At 57.4% G+C, this 19,339-nt stretch overlaps 1 protein-coding gene and 1 long non-coding RNA gene across 2 annotated transcripts; one reads left to right on the top strand and one right to left on the bottom strand.

Moving 5' to 3' along the window:
* Window positions 1-770: 770 nt before the first annotated feature.
* Window positions 771-11,450, bottom strand: LOC117436269 (uncharacterized). The gene is made up of 3 exons (XR_004549689.1): window positions 11,354-11,450; window positions 4,702-5,031; window positions 771-4,585 (listed from the first exon to the last, which is right to left on the bottom strand). It is a non-coding gene; the product is annotated as an uncharacterized lncRNA (long non-coding RNA).
* Window positions 11,451-11,511: 61 nt separating this feature from the next.
* Window positions 11,512-17,309, top strand: LOC101873497 (tumor necrosis factor ligand superfamily member 10-like). The gene is made up of 5 exons (XM_034063823.1): window positions 11,512-11,817; window positions 14,630-14,776; window positions 15,046-15,082; window positions 15,455-15,562; window positions 15,814-17,309. Exons 1-5 carry the CDS (start codon window positions 11,515-11,517, stop codon window positions 16,254-16,256), a joined length of 1,038 nt encoding a protein of 345 aa, XP_033919714.1. The 5' UTR covers window positions 11,512-11,514; the 3' UTR covers window positions 16,257-17,309.
* Window positions 17,310-19,339: the final 2,030 nt, after the last annotated feature.

Genomic DNA, 19,339 nt, shown 5'->3' with positions numbered 1-19,339 from the left:
AGCTGTCAAGGCTTCCCAGGGAAGGGGAAGAGGCACATGATGAGGAAGGACACCAGGGCACAAAGCAGGAGAACATGGAGGAGCTGGATGCTGCAACATCTCTTCCACAGGCACATCCTAGTGCATCTGACATGCTCCAATATACAGAAGCAGGAACCTATTTGCTCAGGACACACTGAAACTCTCATATACTTCCTACCTTTCCCAAAGGCTACTTTTCCCCACCAGATTTAGCTGTTAGATGCACAAAGATATTTCCTGCAGCCTAGAGGAGGCTTTTCTGACTCCAGACACAGCCGTTCTGCATAAACCTGCATAAACCAAGGGCCACCAGGTGAAACCTGAAGCTAAGACCTCCCCTGAAAAGCCCCCACAGGGTAAACCCAGAGGCAGTTCTGACCTTGTCCCACCCGGGGGCATCTTCTGCCCCGTCCAGCTGCCCTTGGGACTACTAGCCATGCCAGAGCGGCTGCGTGCCAGGTCCCAATGACTCAGGGCACTGGTATCAGTTAAGAATAACCTCACCTGACTTTGGAGCAAGGTTGTGGGTTGGTTTTAAAGCCAACTCAGCTCCTGAGCTGCAACTGCCACAGGAGAAGCTGGGCTGCTTGGGGATGCAGAAGAGCTGGATATCAGTGGAAATACAGCATTCCTGAGGTCTTCCCACCAGAGCCCAGCAGCAGGGAGCACATCCCTGCACTGCTGCAGTCTTTGGATACCCCTGAGGGGTCATTTCCCACCTTTGAAGATCACAACAGTATCAACAGGGATAACACACACACTTTTATTAGTAGCAGCAAAACTTAAAACACCAAAACATCTCCAAAGTGATTCATAGGCAACTCTGAAAGGTTCAATGAAGTTTTTTCTGTAAACACATGCCTGGATGCCTGTTTGCTCCAAAGAGAGGGAAACCCACTGCTCCTCAGGCCAGGAAAGCCTTTTGCTGCAGAAGAAGTAGATACAAGCAACAGAAACGTCACCCTGTGCCACTCTCCGTTTGCTGACAGTGCCTTGGAACAAGATGTCGCCAGGCCACCAGCTGTCCTGGGAGAGATGTGACCATCCAATAGCTAGACCAAGGCACTCAAAATGCCTGCAGCCTGCAGTGGGGCTGGGGGCTGGCTCGTTGAGGTGCTGGACCTGGAGCTGACCCACTGGAATGAACTGGTGTGAACACCCCAGCCCCACAATCAGTCCAGGCACTTTGCAATGTTCAGCACTCCTAGGGGAGTGTCCAGTTTTCTCCAGTAGTTTCCACTATAAGAACAAATAACACCCTCACAAGGAAAGCCAAGAAGGGCTTTGCAGAAGCAGCATGGTGAAGGGAGGCAACAGGAGAGAGCTGGACCAGTGCTGCCCTGGCCAAACCAAACCAGACCAAGCCTCCCATCATCTCCCGTCACCCACAGGAGCGCAGGGAGGAAGGGCAAGTTCACATCAGCACAGGTATAACACGGGTGGCAGTTGCTTGGAAGAGGAGAGGATGTCCCAGATATGGCCATAATCCAAGGCTGGAAGACAGAGGGGCTGGGCAGACGAACATCCCTGCATCGCCCCTCCAGGCACGCTGCTGTTCTAACACACCTGAATGGGGAGTTTTGCTTTCTGAAACAACTTTGTTGCTCCATCCCCTGCCACCTTCACACATTTCCTGGACTCCCCAGTCACATGACATCAAAATCCTGCCCTTCTCCCTTCTTCCAAAGACCAAGCTGAGTAGAATGCCCATGGTCCCAGCCCCTGATCCACCCTAGCAAGTCCCAGGCACAGCATACAGCAGCACCCCGGGAGGCCAAGGTGAGGGGCCCAAGTGCTGGGGAGGCAGAGCTGCACTGCAGCACACGGCAGCACTCCCAGGACCAGGTGTCTGTCCAGTGGGGATGGTGCCGCCTTCCAGAACCATGAGCCCACCCACAAGCACTCAGCCCACATGGCTTCTGGAGGAAGGCAGGTGAGGTCAGGAGCTCTGGAGTACAACAGCCACATCCAGCCCTGCCAGGGAGGTGCTCGGTGCCAGGGGAGGAGCAGGACAGCACAGGAACAGCCCAGTCTGGGGTTTTACACAAAAATATTCATGAGGTTTAGACTTTGAGCAATTCAGAGGCGAGCCCAGAAGAGGCTGGACAGCATCAACTGCCCAGCACCCTGCAGGCAGCACCCACCATCAGTGGAAGGCAGCAAGGTGACAGCTCTTCAAGCTCTCTACCTGCAAGGAGAAGAAACATCTCCTGAGATCCAAGGCATCTCCTGGGTGCAGATCCATTCACTCAGACCCCATTGGTGACTTCCCACCACTGCAGTGCTGGCACTGGCAGTGCTGGGAAGGTCTGGGCTTGTGCTCTACTCCAAATTCCAGGAGCTACCTTGGCCAGCTTATCTCCAGGAGAAGTTACCTACAACCTGGCTGCACAAGCCAACTGAGAGCTCTGATTTTCAACTAGCCACAGTGTGGTTTTCCATCCTTAGGGGATCACACCCTTGTCCTTACTCTCAGCCTGAGTTTGTTGTGGTCACAGAGAGTGAGCACAACCCGAGAAGGTTTCAAGACTCCCTTCCCAGAAACCTCCAGAGCCCTCTGGAGAGCTCCAACCAACCCACCCAATAAGGAGCATTTTTCAGAGTGGGTCTGCTCATGCTCTGCATCTGCTGCACCCTGAGGCAGGTTTCTTCCTGTCACTCTGGAAAGTGTTAGTGGAAACCAGAGGGTGGCCTCTTTGGGAAGTGGAATGCTTCCTCTCCGGGCAAGGTTCCACTCTCCCAAAAACCACAGCACAAGCTGATGCCTACTTTTGCAATCGGAGGAACTGGGACAGGACCATCACTTCCCCCAGCACATCCTGCTGCAGAAAATGCACAACAAGAATTAAAAAGCCAGCTCTGATGGAGAGCAGGTGATGGAGCAAAGGGGTGATGGGCTGGGAGCAGCTCAGATATTCCCCCATGCCAGGATGCTCAGTGCCTGCTTTGCCAGAAGTAATCTGTGGTATGAGGCTTTGGGTGGGGCAATCAAGGATATTTCCAGAGCATATCCCAGTGGGGGCTAAACAGGGAAGACAGCAAATCCTTAGAGCCTCTGGAGAGTGGAGAGCAAGCCCTCAGCTGCCTCTTGCTCCTGTGAGCATGTGTCCAGCTCACTCAGCTCCAGCTCAGGATAAATTCGGACTTGTAGCTATGGCTGGAGCCCCGAAGAGAGCTGGAGGCATCTTACCTACAGCCACTGTGACACTAGCGGTTCCTTGACCTGCACCACACAAAGAGACCTGCGGACAAACCAGTCACTATCAAACACCACAGAGATGCTGCTGGGACAAAGTGTGGCAAAGTTCAGCTGGGAAACCTGGAGCCAGGTGCCCCAGTGCAGGGCAAGCATTGGGTTCTGAAGAAATCCATTCTGCCCATCCCCACTCTGGGTGAGCAGGTAGGGCGGGAGCATCACAGGGATGACAGGCGCAGGAGCACAGAAGGGAGATCCCAGCACCTATCCAATGTCTGGAGGATATTCCCAGGAAGAACCTGGCAACTTTGTGCAGTAGCAAAACACATGCCTAAGTCACCCGGGAGAACACCTACTGCTGTTTTGAAGGGACAGATCCCAAACTTGGGCTTTTATTCCTCTGTTTTCCTCTCCAAGTCGGCAAGCTGAGAATTAAAACCCTCACTTTGCCAAGGACTGGGGATAGCTGGAAAACTTGGCTCTCCAGCTCCGAAAAAGGAGGAAAAGCAAAACAAGTAAAGAGGAAGCACGCTGCCTTTCTGTGGGCAGGAAACCAACATCGACCACAGTGGGGCTCGGTGCTCTCACCCTACAGGGTGATGTGACATCACCCAGCACTCAGGGGGAAAGTGGATGCTTGGGGGACTGACCCAGGTAAGGAAAGGGAAGTATAATCAGGTGTTTTCCTGACAAGCTTCCCTGAGAGCGGGGATGCAAGGGAAGGGAGCAGAGAATACCACAACCTCCTTGGATAGGGGATGCCCTGCTTGCAGTGACAGCAGTGACAGGCTTCCTGGTCCCAGTATGAGGATGCCACCTCAGCCAGCACAGAGCCTCATCCCACATCCCTCCTCGCATGCAGCACCCACTCCAGCAGCCAAAACACCAGCACTCACCTGCCAGCAAGCCCACAACAATGCACGCCAGCATCATGGGCAGCACCACATTCACTGCATCTACGGAGAAGAGAATCCACAGTGTCTGCACCCAGACTGAATTTAACCCCCCAACACTCTCGCCAAGCAAAAATCTGCCACCAAGACTTGGTGGTTTGGAGCTATTTCCCCCGTTTCTTTTCCTGGGCACCAGGAAGAAATTCACCCTCACACTGGACACGGAGCAGGAAGGAGGTTTCATTATGGCTGACTTCACTGTGGACCATGCAAGTGTAGTAGCCACTGTCATTCATTGAGTCTCTCAGGATGCACAGGATGGTGTTCTCAAGCTGGATGTGGTCGCTCCCCAGCAACAACACTGTTTTTCTTCCATCAGTGTCTGCCTTCCCTTCCAGGACACTGCAAACCAGTCTGGTGTTGTCTCCTGCCTTCACTGATGAGTTGCCCACAATTTCTGGCTTGGAAAGTGGGTCTAGGAGAGAAGGAGTGACTGTCAGTGTTCAAACCCACGGTTCCCCAGGTCCCAGACCCAGAGCACCTTCAAGCTCTCAGGCTGTGGAGGAGGGAGGTTTATATCTCATCACTCACCCACAACGAGCAGCTGGAACCAGCCCATGGCCTCCAGCTTGGACTGAAGCAGTACAGCTGGTCATCCCCCCACTGTAGCACCATCTGCAGCGTGAAGTTTGTTCTGATGAACCTCACACGGTTCTCGTAAGGGTGGGAGGTGGTGCTGGCTCCATTGAAAGCATAACTGAGGATGGCTCCCTCCTGCTGGGCAGTTTTGTATTCCCAGATGACAGCTTTGCCACCTTGCAGCGGTGGAACCATCAAGATGCATGGTGCAGCCCATGGCTGAGACGAGTCTCCCTGATGCCAGCCTAAGGTCAGCAGAGCAGCAGGGAGCGAGTGTGTGGCCTGCAGGAGAAAGGAGACATTAGTGCATAGCTCCTGAGGGGCAGCTCCTGCCACATGGCAGCGCTGATGACTTGGGGATGTCACAGATGGTTTGGGTTAAAGCTCCTCAAGCTCCAACCCCTGCCACAGGCAGGGACACCTTCCACTAGAGCAGCCTGCTCCAAGCCCCTGTGTCCAACCTGGCCTTGAACACTGCCAGGGATGGGGCAGCCACAGCTTCTCTGGGCACCCTGTGCCAGCGCCTCAGCACCCTCACAGGGAACAGCTTCTGCCTAAGAGCTCATCTCAGTCTCCCCTCTGGCAGGTTAAAGCCATTCCCCTTGGCCTGTCCCTACAGACCCTTGTCCAAAGGTCCTCTCCAGGTTTCCTGCAGCCCCTTTAGGCACTGGGGACTGCTCTAAGGTCTCCCCTTAAGGAGCCTTCTCTTCTCCAGGCTGCCCCAGCCCAGCTCTCTCAGCCTGGCTCCAGAGCAGAGCTGCTCCAGCCCTCACAGCATTTCCATGGCCTCCTCTGGGCTCATTCCAGCAGCTCCACATCCCTCTGGTGTTGCTGCCCCAGAGCTGGATGCAGGTCTGCAGAGGGGTCTCCCCAGAGCACAGCAGAGGGGACAATCCCTTCTGTTAAAGCTCTTTTTTGCTTTAAGAAGTGCTATAGAAAAGCAGGATGACCCAGTGGGCCACCAGCTCCCAGCTCCCATTCAGGAGCCATTTTCCTCTCTCCAGCCACACAAAGTGCACAACCCCCGGTGTGACGGAGCCGAAGGAGCCCATAAACCCCTTCCCGTGGGGTCGCTGACAAGAACACATGCTTAGAGCCGGGGTCGCTGCCTCGCTACCTTCCCTTAAGAGCTTCTGTCCGGATAAAAGCAGCGTTAAGGGACACCCTGTTCCTGGAATCGCATTCGCTTCTCACAGCGGGAGCCGGAGAAGCTGCCGGGATCCGCTGCTGCCCTCTCCGCTGCGTCCCGCTCCTCACAAGGCCGTGACCCCGCACACGCGGTGCTCGCTCCGTGGGCGCAGGGTCTGGAGGCCCCCGGGGCAGGGACCTGCTTGTAATGGCACGGCCGGGGCGGCGCTGCCGGGGCAGCGGAGGAGGAGGAGGACGGGTCGGAGCGGGGCACCCGGAGTACCGGAGCTCCCCCCCCAGCCCGTCCCGTGGCCGGCCCTGCCCGCGGCACCGGGAGCCGCCTGTCCCGGAAGCGGCGGCTCCTCCCAAGGGCAGCTAGAGGAGGGGAAGCCGCGGGGCTGGCTTCTGCCTCCCGGCCCCTCCTCCTCTCCTGCTTCCAGTCCCTCAGCCTCTCTTCTGCTCTTTTCTCTCTTTACTCTCCCCCTCTGGGGAGGAGTATCCTGCTTAAGCAGGATACAATGCAAAAACAAAGCAAGCTTTTGCTGAAGCAAACTATTTATGTTGTTTATCACATTCTCTCTTCTTCTTCTCCTCTACCACTTTTTGTCCTCTCATCCTCTTCTTCCTCCTCCCTGTCCCCTTCTCTTTCTCCCCCTCTCCTCCCCTCCCCTCTCCCTCCTCAGAACAACAAAACCCAAAGGTAGCCACTCCATCTGTCCCAGCTCTATTTGCCATGGTGCAAACCCCGCCATGCGAGGTCCAAGAGGGACTGGAGGAGCAGCATCACCACATTCCCCTTCCCCATGGGCCCTCAGCAGCACTGGAAAGAGGAGGAGGAGGCAGGTGAAAGACAACAATGGCAATGAATGGGAGGTTGATAATTTGCTGGAGCAGCTGGAGGCAGGCAGTGCAGAAGAAACCTGCTGTTCCTGCACAAGAGTCGTCCCATAAAGCACAGGGAAGCAGGGATTTTCTTGCCCTTCCCACATGATTTCCATCCCTGTAGCAGCTTTGGAGGGCACCGAAGGGTGTCTGCACCAACACAAGCTGTTCTGGCACAGCAAAACCTTGCATGGTGCTTTGTATGGCCTCCTGTCTGGGGAAACCAACCCTGGAGAACAGATAGATTAAATAGATGGATAAGACAGATATAAATAAAACCTAAGCCAAGCCACACTGGTTTGTGCACCCCCATGCAGAGAAGCTTCCTGATGAAGGAAGGTTCAGACACTGCTTCAGCTTCTATTCCTGGCCCCAAACAACTTCAGGAATGCAACAAGCTCAACACCCCCCATGACCAGGTCCCCTTGGGCCCTGCCTGATGCCTTCAGGTGGTGCTGGTGATGGGGGGACCTTCCAGTGTCCCCCCAGGTACTCCTGGAACTGGGTATGTTGCTCTCACTGGAGATGCACAAAGCAGCTGCACACACCACATGTGCACAAACTGACCACTCAGAACGAGCACCAGCTAAAGCACAGGCTCAGCAGAAACACAGCACTGAAAAAACCTGCTGCAGAACAGAGGGGTCCTGAGAAAGGCCCAGGATCCTGGGGTACTTCCGATGGTGTACATGGCCGTGTCTTTCTCTTCCAACAGCTCTTCATCACTGTCATGTCCCAACTCATTCTCCTGGGTCAAGCCTAAGTGCTGGCCTGGAATGATGCTGGGAGGAGAGGGGTGGCCTGACCCAGCGTGGGCAGAGGAAGATCCCCAAGAAGACATCACAATCTCCAGGAAGACATAAAGATCCCCCCAAAAGCTATCATGATTTCCAAGAAGATGTAACAATCTCCAAGAAGACATCATTATCTACAGGAAGAGATCATGGTCTCCAAGAAGGCATCAAGTCTCAAGTGAAGGAGCTTGGTCAGTGTGTGTGCACAGGCAGAGACTAGAGAACAGTCCCACTACAGTGAGAAGATAAGTTGCTATCGCCGGAGAGCAGAAGAGTTGGGATATAGAATCATAGAACCATGGAACAGTTTGGGTTGGAAGGTACCTTCAGAACTCATCTAGTCCAACCACCTGCAATGAGCAGGGACATTTTCATCTAAATGAGGGAGCCCAGCCCAGAGAAAGAGCTCACAGGAAGAATCTGGTCATTCCTCCCCACCAGACCCTGGGGACATGATGTAACCTGGCATCGTGTCCCACTGACCAGCTGAGGGAGCAGGCCTGGGACAGACACACCTTCTTTGGGATGCAGTGGTGAGTCCTGCGGCTGATCCATGCTGTGTGAGGAGAAGCAGGGGTTTGGGACTGGATGAGCTTTAAGGTCCTTTACAGTACAAACCAGGCTGGGATTCTGTGATTCTCCTGAATGAACAAACACCAGGACACCCTGAGCTGACAGTGACCCGAAGCAGCTGGAACCCACACAGAGCCTGGGAAGTACAGTGTGATGGGGAAGATTTTCCCTCACCGAAACCTCCCTCAGCACATCTGAAATGCAAGGCCAGAGTCTGAGAACACAGCGGGGGAGGGGGGGGGGCTTCCTGAGCTACAATGACTCCACATCCCCGGGGGGCTGATCAAGCAGCCTCAACGCGTTGGAAACCATCAGCAGCTCAGTGAACCGGGCCAGGCTGCGGGCTGCCTTAAAGGAACAGCTCCGGGAAGCTGCGACCTGGCACTAGAGCTCTGCCTCGGAGGTGGAGAAGGGCTGGCTCCAGAGGGTCCAGCCTGGACCAAACCCAGCATGTCCTGTCACCGCTGTGAACCACGGGACAATAAACACGGTCAAATCACACTCAGCCTCCCTTCCTGACGGCAAAGCTGAAGTGGATCCAAGGGACAGGCTGGAAACTCCCAGACACACAATTCATAACCCCCCAGCCCAGCCCCTTGCTGCCAGCACGGGCAGAACCCCACAGATACCTTCCCCTAAACTTGTTCCCCACCACGGTGTTCAGGAAACCCGGGCCCAGGCTGAGTGAGCTGGTGTTGCCAGGACACAGACCTGGAAAACTGGAAGTGAAACCAGCTCCTGGGCTGGAGCGGGAGGGTTTGGTTTTCCCAGCTGGCTACCTCCCAGGTTTTTTTCTGCTCACAGCTCAGCTCCCACAGCTGACTCACAGCCCAGCTGCTGGGCAAACCTCCCAGCAGGCACCAACAGCAGCTCCAGCCTACCAGGTTCTCCAGCTCCAGCTCACCTCTGCTCCACAGCACAGCCCATGGGTGTCCCTGCCTCATCCCATGCAGCAGCACATCCACAGCACATACTGCACATCACAGCAGTATCACAGAACCACAGACAGGTTTGTGTTGGGAAGGACATTAAAGCTCACCCAGTTCCAACCCCTGCCATGGGCAGGGACACCTTCCACTGGAGCAGGTTGCTCCAAGCCCCTGTGTCCAACCTGGCCTTGAACACTGCCAGGGATGGGGCAGCCACAGCTTCTCTGGGCACCCTGTGCCAGTGCCTCAGCACCCTCACAGGGAAGAGCTTCTGCCTAAGAGCTCATCTCAGTCTCCCCTCTGGCAGTTTGAAGCCATTCCCCCTTATCCTGTCACTACCTGCCCTTGTATTGTTCCAAATCAGACAGAAGAGGAGGCAGGACCTGCTTGAGCCTTTGGTATGCTCTTCTCTGCACACAGGCAGCTTGGAGAATGGGGCCCTCACATGTAGGGATGGGTAGGGGACCAGTTCTCAGCCCCCATAGTTCTCCAAGTGCCACCTCCTGGGGAAGGACCCCCAAACAGCTTCATCCTCCTCCTCATCTGCCTTGTGCTCCGATTGTGGTGAGGAGCTTGGCAGTACTGCAGGAACAAGGGCACCACCTACAAGGAAGGGCAGGAATGTGTAAGCACAAAAGTAGGACTGGAAAGATGCTGGAGAAGTTTGCTTTAGTGCTCCTGACCTGGCAGCTGAGCAAAAAGGACAATTCTGTTCCCATACCCATGGCCAAGGCAATTAGGGACCTGAGGGGGACTTGCTGCTTCCTCCCAGCCTCACAAAGACATCAGTAAAAAGATAATCTGGACCTGAACCTGCTCTTCCCTTTTAATTTTTGCCTGGAATAGTTGCCTCCTCCTGCATCCTGGGGCTCCATATGGGAAACGGGTCTGCACAAAGCCAGAGGAGGCACCAGGATTCCGTGACAGAGGCAGTGCCAGCCGTGGCATGCAGGATGTGGAGTGGGATGAGTTCTTCTTTGAAAAGAGAATTTAAAAGCCCTGCATTGAGTAAGAGCACTGATAAAGCAAGGCACTGACGTAGCTGCATATTCCAACCAGCTCTCCCTGTTCCCCAGGTCAGGGGTCCCTGGATAACAGACACTCTGTAAGACCCAGCTCAGAAAGAACAGGCTTAATCCTGCCCCAGTGTTATGACTGAAATACCCCAGAGGGTTTTAAGGACCAGAGCTGGGCCTGGCAGGGGTTTGGTTCACAGCCTGTCTGAGGGAAAGCAGCTCCGGGCTGGGGCAACCACATTTCCCACGCCCCATCCCAGGAGAGGAGGGAGCAGTTCTGGAGGGTTCGGAGTCTTGTGGGTTTTATCAACAGCTCATTTCCTTGCAGAGGCAAAAGCACTAAAAGCCACAGACTCACCTGACTGCAGAGCAGGTATTTCTCCAGCCTTTCTGTTTGCTTTCCAAACAATTCAGTGTTTCTGTTCCGGAGTGACTAGGTGCTCTGCAGGACAGAGCGCTGTGGGGTCAGCAGGCAGATGGGACAGTTGCCCTGCTCCCAGCAGGGGTGGGTTCTTGAGCCCAGAACCCCTCCGTGTGCTGGGCTGCACCCCCAGAGCATGAGCAGTAGGTTGAGGGAGGGGATTCTGCCCCTCTTCTGTGCTCTAGGGAGCCCCTACCTGCAGTCCTGATCCAGCTCTGGGGGCAGCAACACAAGAGGAACGTTGAAGCTGTTGGAGCGAGTCCAAAGGAGGCCATGGAGCTGCTGTGAGGGCTGGAGCAGCTCTGATCTGGAGCCAGGCTGAGAGAGCTGGGCTGGGCCAGCCTGGAGAAGAGAAGGCTCCTGAAGGGGAGACCTGAGAGCAGCTCCAGTGTCTAAAGGGGCTACAAGAAACCTGGAGAGGGGCTTTGGACAAGGGCCTGTAGGGACAGGACAAAGGGAATGGCTTTAACCTGACAGAGTGGAGACTGAGATTAGACATTAGGCAGAAGCTCTTCCCTGTGAGGGTGCTGAGGCGCTGGCACAGGGTGCCCAGAGAAGCTGTGGCTGCCCCATCCCTGGCAGTGTTCAAGGCCAGGTTGGACACAGGGGCTTGGAGCAACCTGCTCTAATGGAAGGTGTCCCTGCCCGTGGCAGGGCTCGGAGCTTGATGAGCTTTAAAGTTCTTTCCCACCCAAACCAATCCATGATTTTCTGATTCTATACCCCCCGTGGGGAAGGCCTAGGATGATGCTCAGCAGGAGTTGCCCCCTTCCTGCAAGCTTTTACCTATCGGCACTCCCAGGGCCGCCCAACCGAGCCTCGGCCAGCCCTGCTGTCCCGCAGGGACGCGCAGCCCATTACCGTGTCATGTCGCGTCGTGTTCCTTCCGTCCAGCCCCGGTGGAGTCCCGCTGCCCAGAGCTGTGTGTCCGCAAGCCAAGAACCACCCCCACAGATCCCGGTGCTCCAGGAGGTGTCTGCGGTGAGGCCCCGCCCCGTGACCACCCCCTGTCCCGCCCCTCGATGGTCCGTTCTGCCGTCCCCGCGGCCCCGTCGGAGCGGAGAGGCCACGGCCGCGCGATGACCCCGCACCAGCCCAGCGCCGGGCAGTACCTGCGCTCCGACAGCGGCGGCTCGGAGGCCCCGATGCTGGCGGACGGTTCCGGCCCCGGTCCTGGCCCTTGTCCGGGCCCCAGTCCCGGTGCACTGCGGCGGCGGCGGCGGTGCGGGCCGCTCTGGAGCAGCGTGGCCGTCATGGCCATCCTCGCCCTGCAGATCGCCTGCACCACAGGCCTCTTCGTCTACTTCACCATGGCCATCTCCAAGGTGAGCCCGTCGGCGGGGCTTTCTCCTGCCCTCTGCGAGCCGTTCCGGTGCGGAGCGTCCTGGGCCCGGCAGGAGCTGCACCCCGAGGAGCCCCAGGGGTTGTGGGAGGGGCTCTTCCCGCTCCCAGCTCTGCGCCGCTGCCCCGCCAGATGTGGAGCCGAGGGGGTGGACAGCTCTGCCCTGAGCTCTGCACGGAGCCAGATGTGGAGAGGAGCCTTTGTCCTGGCTGCGGCCGGAGCTGAGGGTCCGCCCAGGCAGGGGGCCCTGTCCTGGGGTCCCATCAGAGCACGCAGCCCCGGGCGGAACGGGGTAGGGGAGAGCTGCCCTGGGCTCCAGCCCCCTTCCCACACTCCCTCCATTCCCATCCCACCCCGCTCTGGAGCTCCAAATCCTCCTCCACCCCCTTTGAGAGGTGCTGGAAGGGGCCTGGCTGCTCCCCCACCCCCATACCAGCAGCTCTTGGGTGCTTGCACCAGCTCAGTCACCCCAGATAACTGTGCTGGGACCCAGCCATTCCCAGCAAAAGTTGGATGTGAGGGACCTGATCCTGTTCACAGTCTGAACCAGGCCCCCAGCCATCAGGAACACCCAGGAAAGGAAAATGCCAAAGGAAAGAGACCTTTGCTCCGGGGAGAGGGAATCCCAGGGATGTCAGGATACTCCATCCCTTTGGATGGACTGCCCAGCAAAAGAGGTGTCCTGCTGTGCTCAGGTTTGCTTAAAACCACAGCGGGAGCAGAAAAAACAAGGAAAAAGTTCAGCCCCTGGCTGCTGTCTGGTGCAGTGGAGCATCCTCTGGAGCAGCTGCAGCCCCTCTTGAGGCTTTGTTTCCATCCCTGGATCCTGCTGTGAGGGATTTGCATGAAAGGGGCTGGTGAGAGTAGGGGACTGTGGGCAGATGGAGCCTTGGGAAGCAGTGGACAGAGGAGAAAAATGCTTAAATTGACCTCTTTGAGCTCATCTCAGAGGCTGGCCACTGCATTCCCACATGGGATCAGTGCTGGGGTCAGAGCTCAGCATCTCCAGGGTCACTGAATCTCAGCACAACCACCTTGCCCTCTCCCGCTCACCCAGGTACCTCCCATGCACCCAGTTTTATAAACCATTCCCACTTTTCCCATAATTTAAGCATCTCATTCAGTGCAAGGGTCCCAGGTGGTAGAGACCCTGTGAAGACAGAGATGCTGGTGAGATGGGCAACCAGTCACAGGAAGCTTTAGCCAATCACTTAATGTCATCAGTCAGTGCCAGGCCTTTGTTAGGACATGAAGGGACAAGGCACGTGGCTGCCATCCCCACACTGGGGATGTGCCACCATCTTACCTGGGGACCTGCCTTACTGGGCCTGGGAGGAGGAGGAGGAAGAGGATGAGGAGAAGGGCTCTCCCCAGTTGTGTAGGCACACACCATAATCAATGCTCCTGGTAGTGGAGGAGCTGTGGGCGCAGGTGCTGCCCAAGCATGCTCTCCTGCTGTGGAGTGCCATGGGAACAGCTCCGGTACTTGGGGACTTACCACCTTGGCAGGCACCATGTGTCCTGCCCCTCAGGCAGGCAGGGCTTTGCCAGGGATAAAGCCTGGGATAAAGGCAGAGCCACACTCTCCTTTCCCCAGCATGAGCCACATTGGTCCCCCAAGCCCAGTACTGCAGCCCCTGTGCTCCTGGTGGGTCCAGCCGGTGCTAGGAGGGATGGTTATTCCAAAATTCCTTCTAAAAGTCCAACCCTTTTAATCTGACCTCATGCAGTCTTTCTGCTGGCAATAAAGTCTGTTGATCTCAGAGGAGCACATCTTGGTACAAGGCAAAGGGGGTACCCAGCAAGTCTGGTGGGGGGGCTCAGAGCACTCAGAGACATGGGGAAGCACAGGGTGCTGGAGGTGGCTGAGCCCCAGGTGATGATGTGGCCAATCCTGAGGACTCCTGGGTTCTGTCCTAGGACCTGGGAATGACCTAGGGAAGAGAGGTAGGATGGTCAAGGCGCCAGTGTTCATCCCCAGTTCCTGATTTCAGGGCAGCCCTCTGTCATCTGTGCCTGTTGCCCCACACCCTGAACAGCAGCACCCACAGCAGCCACCATGCCTGTCCCCAGGGTGATGCCAGGGCTGGAGAAGAGTTGGGGCAGGCCCGGGACAGCCTCAGAAGGGCCTGCTAATGGTGCAGCAGCCCCCATCATGTAGAGGGAAGGTTCTCAGCCCAAGCCAGAGGCCAGCACAGACTAGAAAGGGTCTGAGATGTGCTGACGCAGCGCTGAGTGCATGAGGTCCCATCTCTGGCTGCAGCTGGATGGAGGGAGCTGCCTGGAGCTTGTTTTGCAATCCTGGTCTAGCTCCACAGCAGGCAGCATGAGGAGCACAGATGAGGCTGGGTACTTTCCCCAGAGCTGAGAGCACCTCAGGCTGGGCTTTACTGTTTCCGAAGCCTCATTACCTCAGGCCAGGAGAGGAAGAGGTGAAGGAGGTGGAGAACAGGGAATTTGGGTTCCTTTTCTTTACCTGGTGCTTACCTTCTCCCTGCACATGGGCCTGGAGCTCAGTGAAATGGGCTGTTGTGTTTCTCAAAGAGCTGGGATGAGCAATATCCACTTCTGCCAGGGATCATGGGAGAATAAGATGAGGTTTAACCCATGCATGTCACAGACTCCAGACAGAACTACCCAGCCTCCTGCCACCTACCTCCCTCCCAGCGCAGGAGACACAGCCAGTGGCTGCATCCTGGCAGACACCAGCTCCAGGATCAGGGCAGCTCTGGGCTGTTCCCCACCCATGGTGTGGCTCAGGCTGACAGGGGGATGTTGGGGTGTTTCTGTTCCAGCTCAAAGCCCAGGCGCCAGGCAACGTGGAGGAGCTGCGGTGCCTGCAGGTCATCAACCAGCAGCAGGAGGGCTCCAGCCTGGAGGAGCTCATCAGCAACCAGTCCTGCCTCAAGCTGGCCAACACCATCAAGGCCTATGTGGCCACTGTGAGTCTGGGCCTGCCAGCTTTGGGGATCAGGGAAGGGTGGGATCCAATGCCCCAGTTTCTTCACCAGAGGGGTGGCAGAAGGTGCTGGCAAGGATGGCTGCAGAGGAGGTGGTAGAGTTGAGATGGACACCAGTGAGGAGCTGGTGGAGCCCACAGACAGCAGGAAAGAAAGTCATGGAGGCTTGGAAGTGAGAAGGGGTTCTGGAACATGGGGAGCACTTACCTCAGCTTTAACCGTGGATCTGTGTCTCTTCTGTGTTGGTCCAGGTGATGGAGAACATGATCCGCAGGAGCGTGGTGAAGGGTGAGTCCCTTCTGGCCCAGCACCAGGGGGAGCAGATGGGGCAAAGCATCAACAACCTCCTTGCTGGGACTGGGTTGCTGGCCACGATGCTGTGAGAGCAGGGACAGTCCCACTGGGAGGATGAAGGACACACGTCGTGGGGAATGGGGTGGAGGGACAGCCACATACCTCTGGCCAGAGCCCGGGGAACCTGGGGCAGCACAGACATGTTGGGTAACGATTGACCAGACATTTTCACCCCAAAATAACCTTCCTCCTTGATGGATCAGTGGGGCATTTCCCTGCTTGTTCAGGAAGGACCTGCTCTGCTGGCATGGGGCTCAGTGTCCCCATGCTCCCTGTCCTCTACAGCCTGTGTCCCTTTACTCACAGAGGCCCAGAGGAGCAACTTCAACACCTCGGAGGGGCAGGTTCCTCCCCAGACCAGCGGCAAACCCTCAGCACATCTCACCCTGCGCCCGCAGAGCCTGGCCCAGGACGGTGAGCTGGAGAACCCCACTGGGCACTGGCGGGTTCTGAGATGGGAAAGGGGGCAAGATCTCACCCAAGGGGCAGGGGACCAGGACAGGAGGATGTGGGAGGTGTCTCCTGTCAGGTCCAAGACCCTTCTCCACCCCTCCAAGCTGGATGACTGTGGGAGAGAGTTAGAGCCACCCCCTCCCTTCCTTCTGACCCTAACGGGTGCTCCCCAGAGCATCTTGCTGCTCTTGGTGACTCTTCCTTCTGCCCAGGGAACTCGCGGCGCTTCGGGAACCTGTCTCAGTCATGCCGCCACGCCATCGCACGCTGGGAGGACAGCACCATCCACTCCCACCTGCAGAACATCACATACCAGGATGGCCGCCTGCGGGTCAACCAGGCTGGCAAGTACTACGTGTACTCCCAGATCTACTTCCGCTACGCCAGCGACGTGGCTGGCACCCAGGGCTCCGTCCCGCAGCTGGTGCAGTGCATCAACTGGAAGACTTCCTACAGCCAGCCCATCCTCCTGCTCAAAGGGGTGGGCACTAAGTGCTGGGCACCTGAGGCAGACTATGGGCTCCATGCTCTCTACCAGGGGGGGCTCTTTGAGCTGAAGGCCGGGGATGAGCTCTTTGTCTCCGTCTCCTCCTTGGCCATCGACTACAACGATGCAGCAGCCAGTTACTTTGGGGCTTTCCGGCTCGACCTGTGACAGTCACCTTCTCACTCCTTCCCGCTGTTCCTGCCCAGCCATGGTCCTGCAGGTCTCCAAGGAAGCAGCAGCTGAACAGCCAGGGAGGAGGGGGCCTGGTGCAGCACCCTTTCCTGAGTAGTTGTCCCAAGGGAGGAGCTAGCAGAGAGCACGGGGAGACTGCCCACAGGGACCTGCTGTGCTTGGTACCATCCAGCTGGGAGGAAAACCATGAGCCAGGAGACATGGACAAGGTGGGACATCTCCCTGGCTTCCATCTGAGCAAACAGCCAGGTAGCATCAAAACTCTTGCAGGAGAGGCACCAAGGGCACATCTGCAACCACAAGACAGTGTCCCCATGGCAGGATGAGCCTCTGTGGGTCTCTGCACATCTGGCAGGGGCAGCCCCAGAAGTGCTGCCGGGCTGCAGGTGCTCAGGGACAGGAGCCCGTGGTGAGCACAGGGCTGGAACCCAGGCACAGCAGCAGGGACAGGGCAGGTCCAGCATCAGCTTCTGGAGAGGTGTGAAGGAGTTTAGTTTGGGATCATCAGAAACATGGAGCGATGCCAGCAGCTGGTGTCAGGGGAGGTCAAAGAGCAGGACCATGAAGCTGGAGCAGTCACCAGCCCAAATAACCATATGTGGCTGCATGGCCCCCTCCAGCCCAGGAATCTGCCATCACACCTCCCCTTCGCTCCTGATCAAGCAGCTCCCTCTTCCTCGGGGTTCCTGGTCCTCCCTGGTAGTGGTTAACCCGCAGGGTTTGAACTCATGGGTGAGCCTGGCCAGAGCAGCACAGGACCAGGAAGGAATGAGGGCAGGCCCTCGGTGCCGAAGTCTGTGTCAGATACAGGAGGTGGGCTCAAGCAGGGCAGAATGTGGTCAAGCTCCCACAGATGCTGGGGTGAAAGCAGCCCTTTCTATAACTCCCTGTATACTCTGTATCGTGTGATGACTGGTGGAGCAGATGGACAGGGCGGCAGCATGGGCTCCACGCAGGATGCAAACACCCCCCATGGCAGTACAGCTGCGGGGACTCCCAGTGCTGCTTCAATAAAGCCTCTACTCCAGTGCTGGTCCTCACCTCGTAGCAGGGGCACCGCAGGTGCCAGCCCTGGGCTCTGAGCTGCCGTGAGGAAAAGCATCTGATGGGAGGCCTGGGCTGGTTCCCATGCTCGGCCAGCGCCCGGCAGCACCCCCGGGTCCTGGGCAGCCCCCGGGACCTGGACAGCCCCTTTCTGAAGCCCAGTTTTATCTGCTCCCTCTTTTGTGACTCGTGCTCCAGCTCAGCTGTGGGCTGCACGAGGTAGAGGGGCAGCTTCCCCAGGCTCCTGTAGCATCCCACAGCCTCCCTCTGCTTCCCACCTATGCCAGTGGCAGCAGAGCAGCCTGGGTGAAGCCAGAGCTGCTGGGACTTGTGGTAGCCCCAAGGAATGGTGGTTCTCATGTGGTTCTCAGGAGCTCTGTCCCAGACACTGCAGATGGAGCCCAGTTGAGGGCTCCAGGCAATAAAAAGGGTCCTGCCTCATCTTGCACATGGAGCAATTCCAAGGGCTCTACTTTTGACTCTCCTGCTGGATGCCTGGGGCATTCCCAGAGAGACATGCTCCCACTTCCAACTGCTTCCACTTCCGAGCCTGGTACCTTTATCTCCCCTGGGACCAGGGACAGCTCCACCAGCCCCTCTCCCGGGAGCTGAGTCTGGCCCTGCTCCTCCTCCTCCCCTTCTCCCATCACCTCTCCAAGACTACACCTCATCCTGGGGTATCCTGGTGCTGCTCTTCTCAACACTGGGGTTGCCAAGCGCAGCCCAAGGCACAACCAAAGCCAGGGCTTCCAAGTTTGTCTGTTCCCCATCTCACCCTTGCCTGGCAGGGACTGGTCCTCACTCCCACTATCCATCCCATAGCTTTCCAGCCCTGAGTCCCAGCTCTGCATCCTTGGCTGGGGCTGGGAACTGGTGCCAGCTCTCACATCCCCCCCACATCTGCAGGCCCTGCCCATTGCTGCTCACTGGGCTCTGCCTCCTGCTGCAGTGAGGCCAGTACAAAAAGCCCCCTAAGGGACTTGGCCCTGTGACCCTGCACACAAGCTGCTGGACCAGCCCCAAGCCCATGGGCAGCTTTCCCACCTCATCCCAAGCCTGCCAGTCAGAGAGCACCAGGAGCACCAGCCTGCCCTTTGCAAAAGGGGGGGCAGGGCTGCTCCCTGCTCCAGGCAGGCCTGGCAAACCCTTCCAAAATCACCTCCGGAATGCTCCCTCTTCCACCTCTCATTTCTCCTCCTGCTTTCTCAGCCACCTTGGTGACCAACAACAGGAATCTGGCTTCCCAGCCTGAAACCTCTCCTTGGGGAGCACTGAGCTCAGCCCAGCTCCTGCATCCCAATCCCTTTGGGATCAGCTCAGCCCTGAGCTGCCACACCTCGGGCTGCAGGGAACAGAGCAGAAGGTTCCGAGTCGTTCTTTGTCCTGGGGCGGCAGCAGCCCCGTCCCGGTGGAGGGGCAGTGGTGCAGGTGCAGCAGCGCTGCTGGAGCCGGGGCTGCTGGGCTCGGTGCCGGCTCCGCTTTCCCGGAAAGGGAGAGGACGCCATGGGCGGGTGCTCCTGGGGAGGACGGAGCTCCAGGAGCACCAGTGCAGTGAGCGCCACGTGGCACCGGCAAGGGCAGAGGGGGTGGACGGGGGGAGCACTGCTGGGGTGTGCAGTCCGGCCCCAGCCTTCAGGGTGCTCCTCAGCTCCCAGCTCCGCAGCTTTTCCAGCTCTGCTGTTCCAGGCTCTTCCCAGCAGTGGGGAGGGGGCTGTGGGCCCCAGCGCTGTGGGCTGAATATGGCCTGTGGGCACCTTGAGGCTCCTGCAGAGCCCCAAGGGTGTGAACAGAAGGGAAAGGCAAAAGCTCACCAGGGCAAAGGCAGCACCTGCCCAGGGACTCTCCAGCTGCACAGCACTGGCAAAGGGACGTTCTAGAGGCACAGCCTGCTCCAGGAGAGTCACAGAGCCCTGGGTTCCTCATCTCTGCTGGCAGAGACCCCCACACTTCCCAGGTTAACAAGGAGGAAACCAAACAAGAAGCTGGGAAGAGCAGAACAAGCCCAGGAATTTAGT

Source organism: Melopsittacus undulatus, chromosome 6, assembly GCF_012275295.1.
Source record: "Melopsittacus undulatus isolate bMelUnd1 chromosome 6, bMelUnd1.mat.Z, whole genome shotgun sequence".
Taxonomy (NCBI): domain Eukaryota; kingdom Metazoa; phylum Chordata; class Aves; order Psittaciformes; family Psittaculidae; genus Melopsittacus; species Melopsittacus undulatus.
Note: the sequence above shows the minus strand (reverse complement) of the source record. Positions and strands in the feature narration are given on the sequence as shown.

What these genes read in the sequence shown, in the direction of transcription:
- LOC101873497 (XM_034063823.1), top strand. Translation starts at nt 11,515, where the DNA reads ATGGTCCGTTCTGCCGTCCCCGCGGCCCCGTCGGAGCGGAGAGGCCAC. An exon ending in TCACCATGGCCATCTCCAAG is followed by an intron (nt 11,818 to 14,629) that starts GTGAGCCCGTCG and finishes TTTCTGTTCCAG; the next exon opens with CTCAAAGCCCAGGCGCCAGG. An exon ending in TCAAGGCCTATGTGGCCACT is followed by an intron (nt 14,777 to 15,045) that starts GTGAGTCTGGGC and finishes GTGTTGGTCCAG; the next exon opens with GTGATGGAGAACATGATCCG.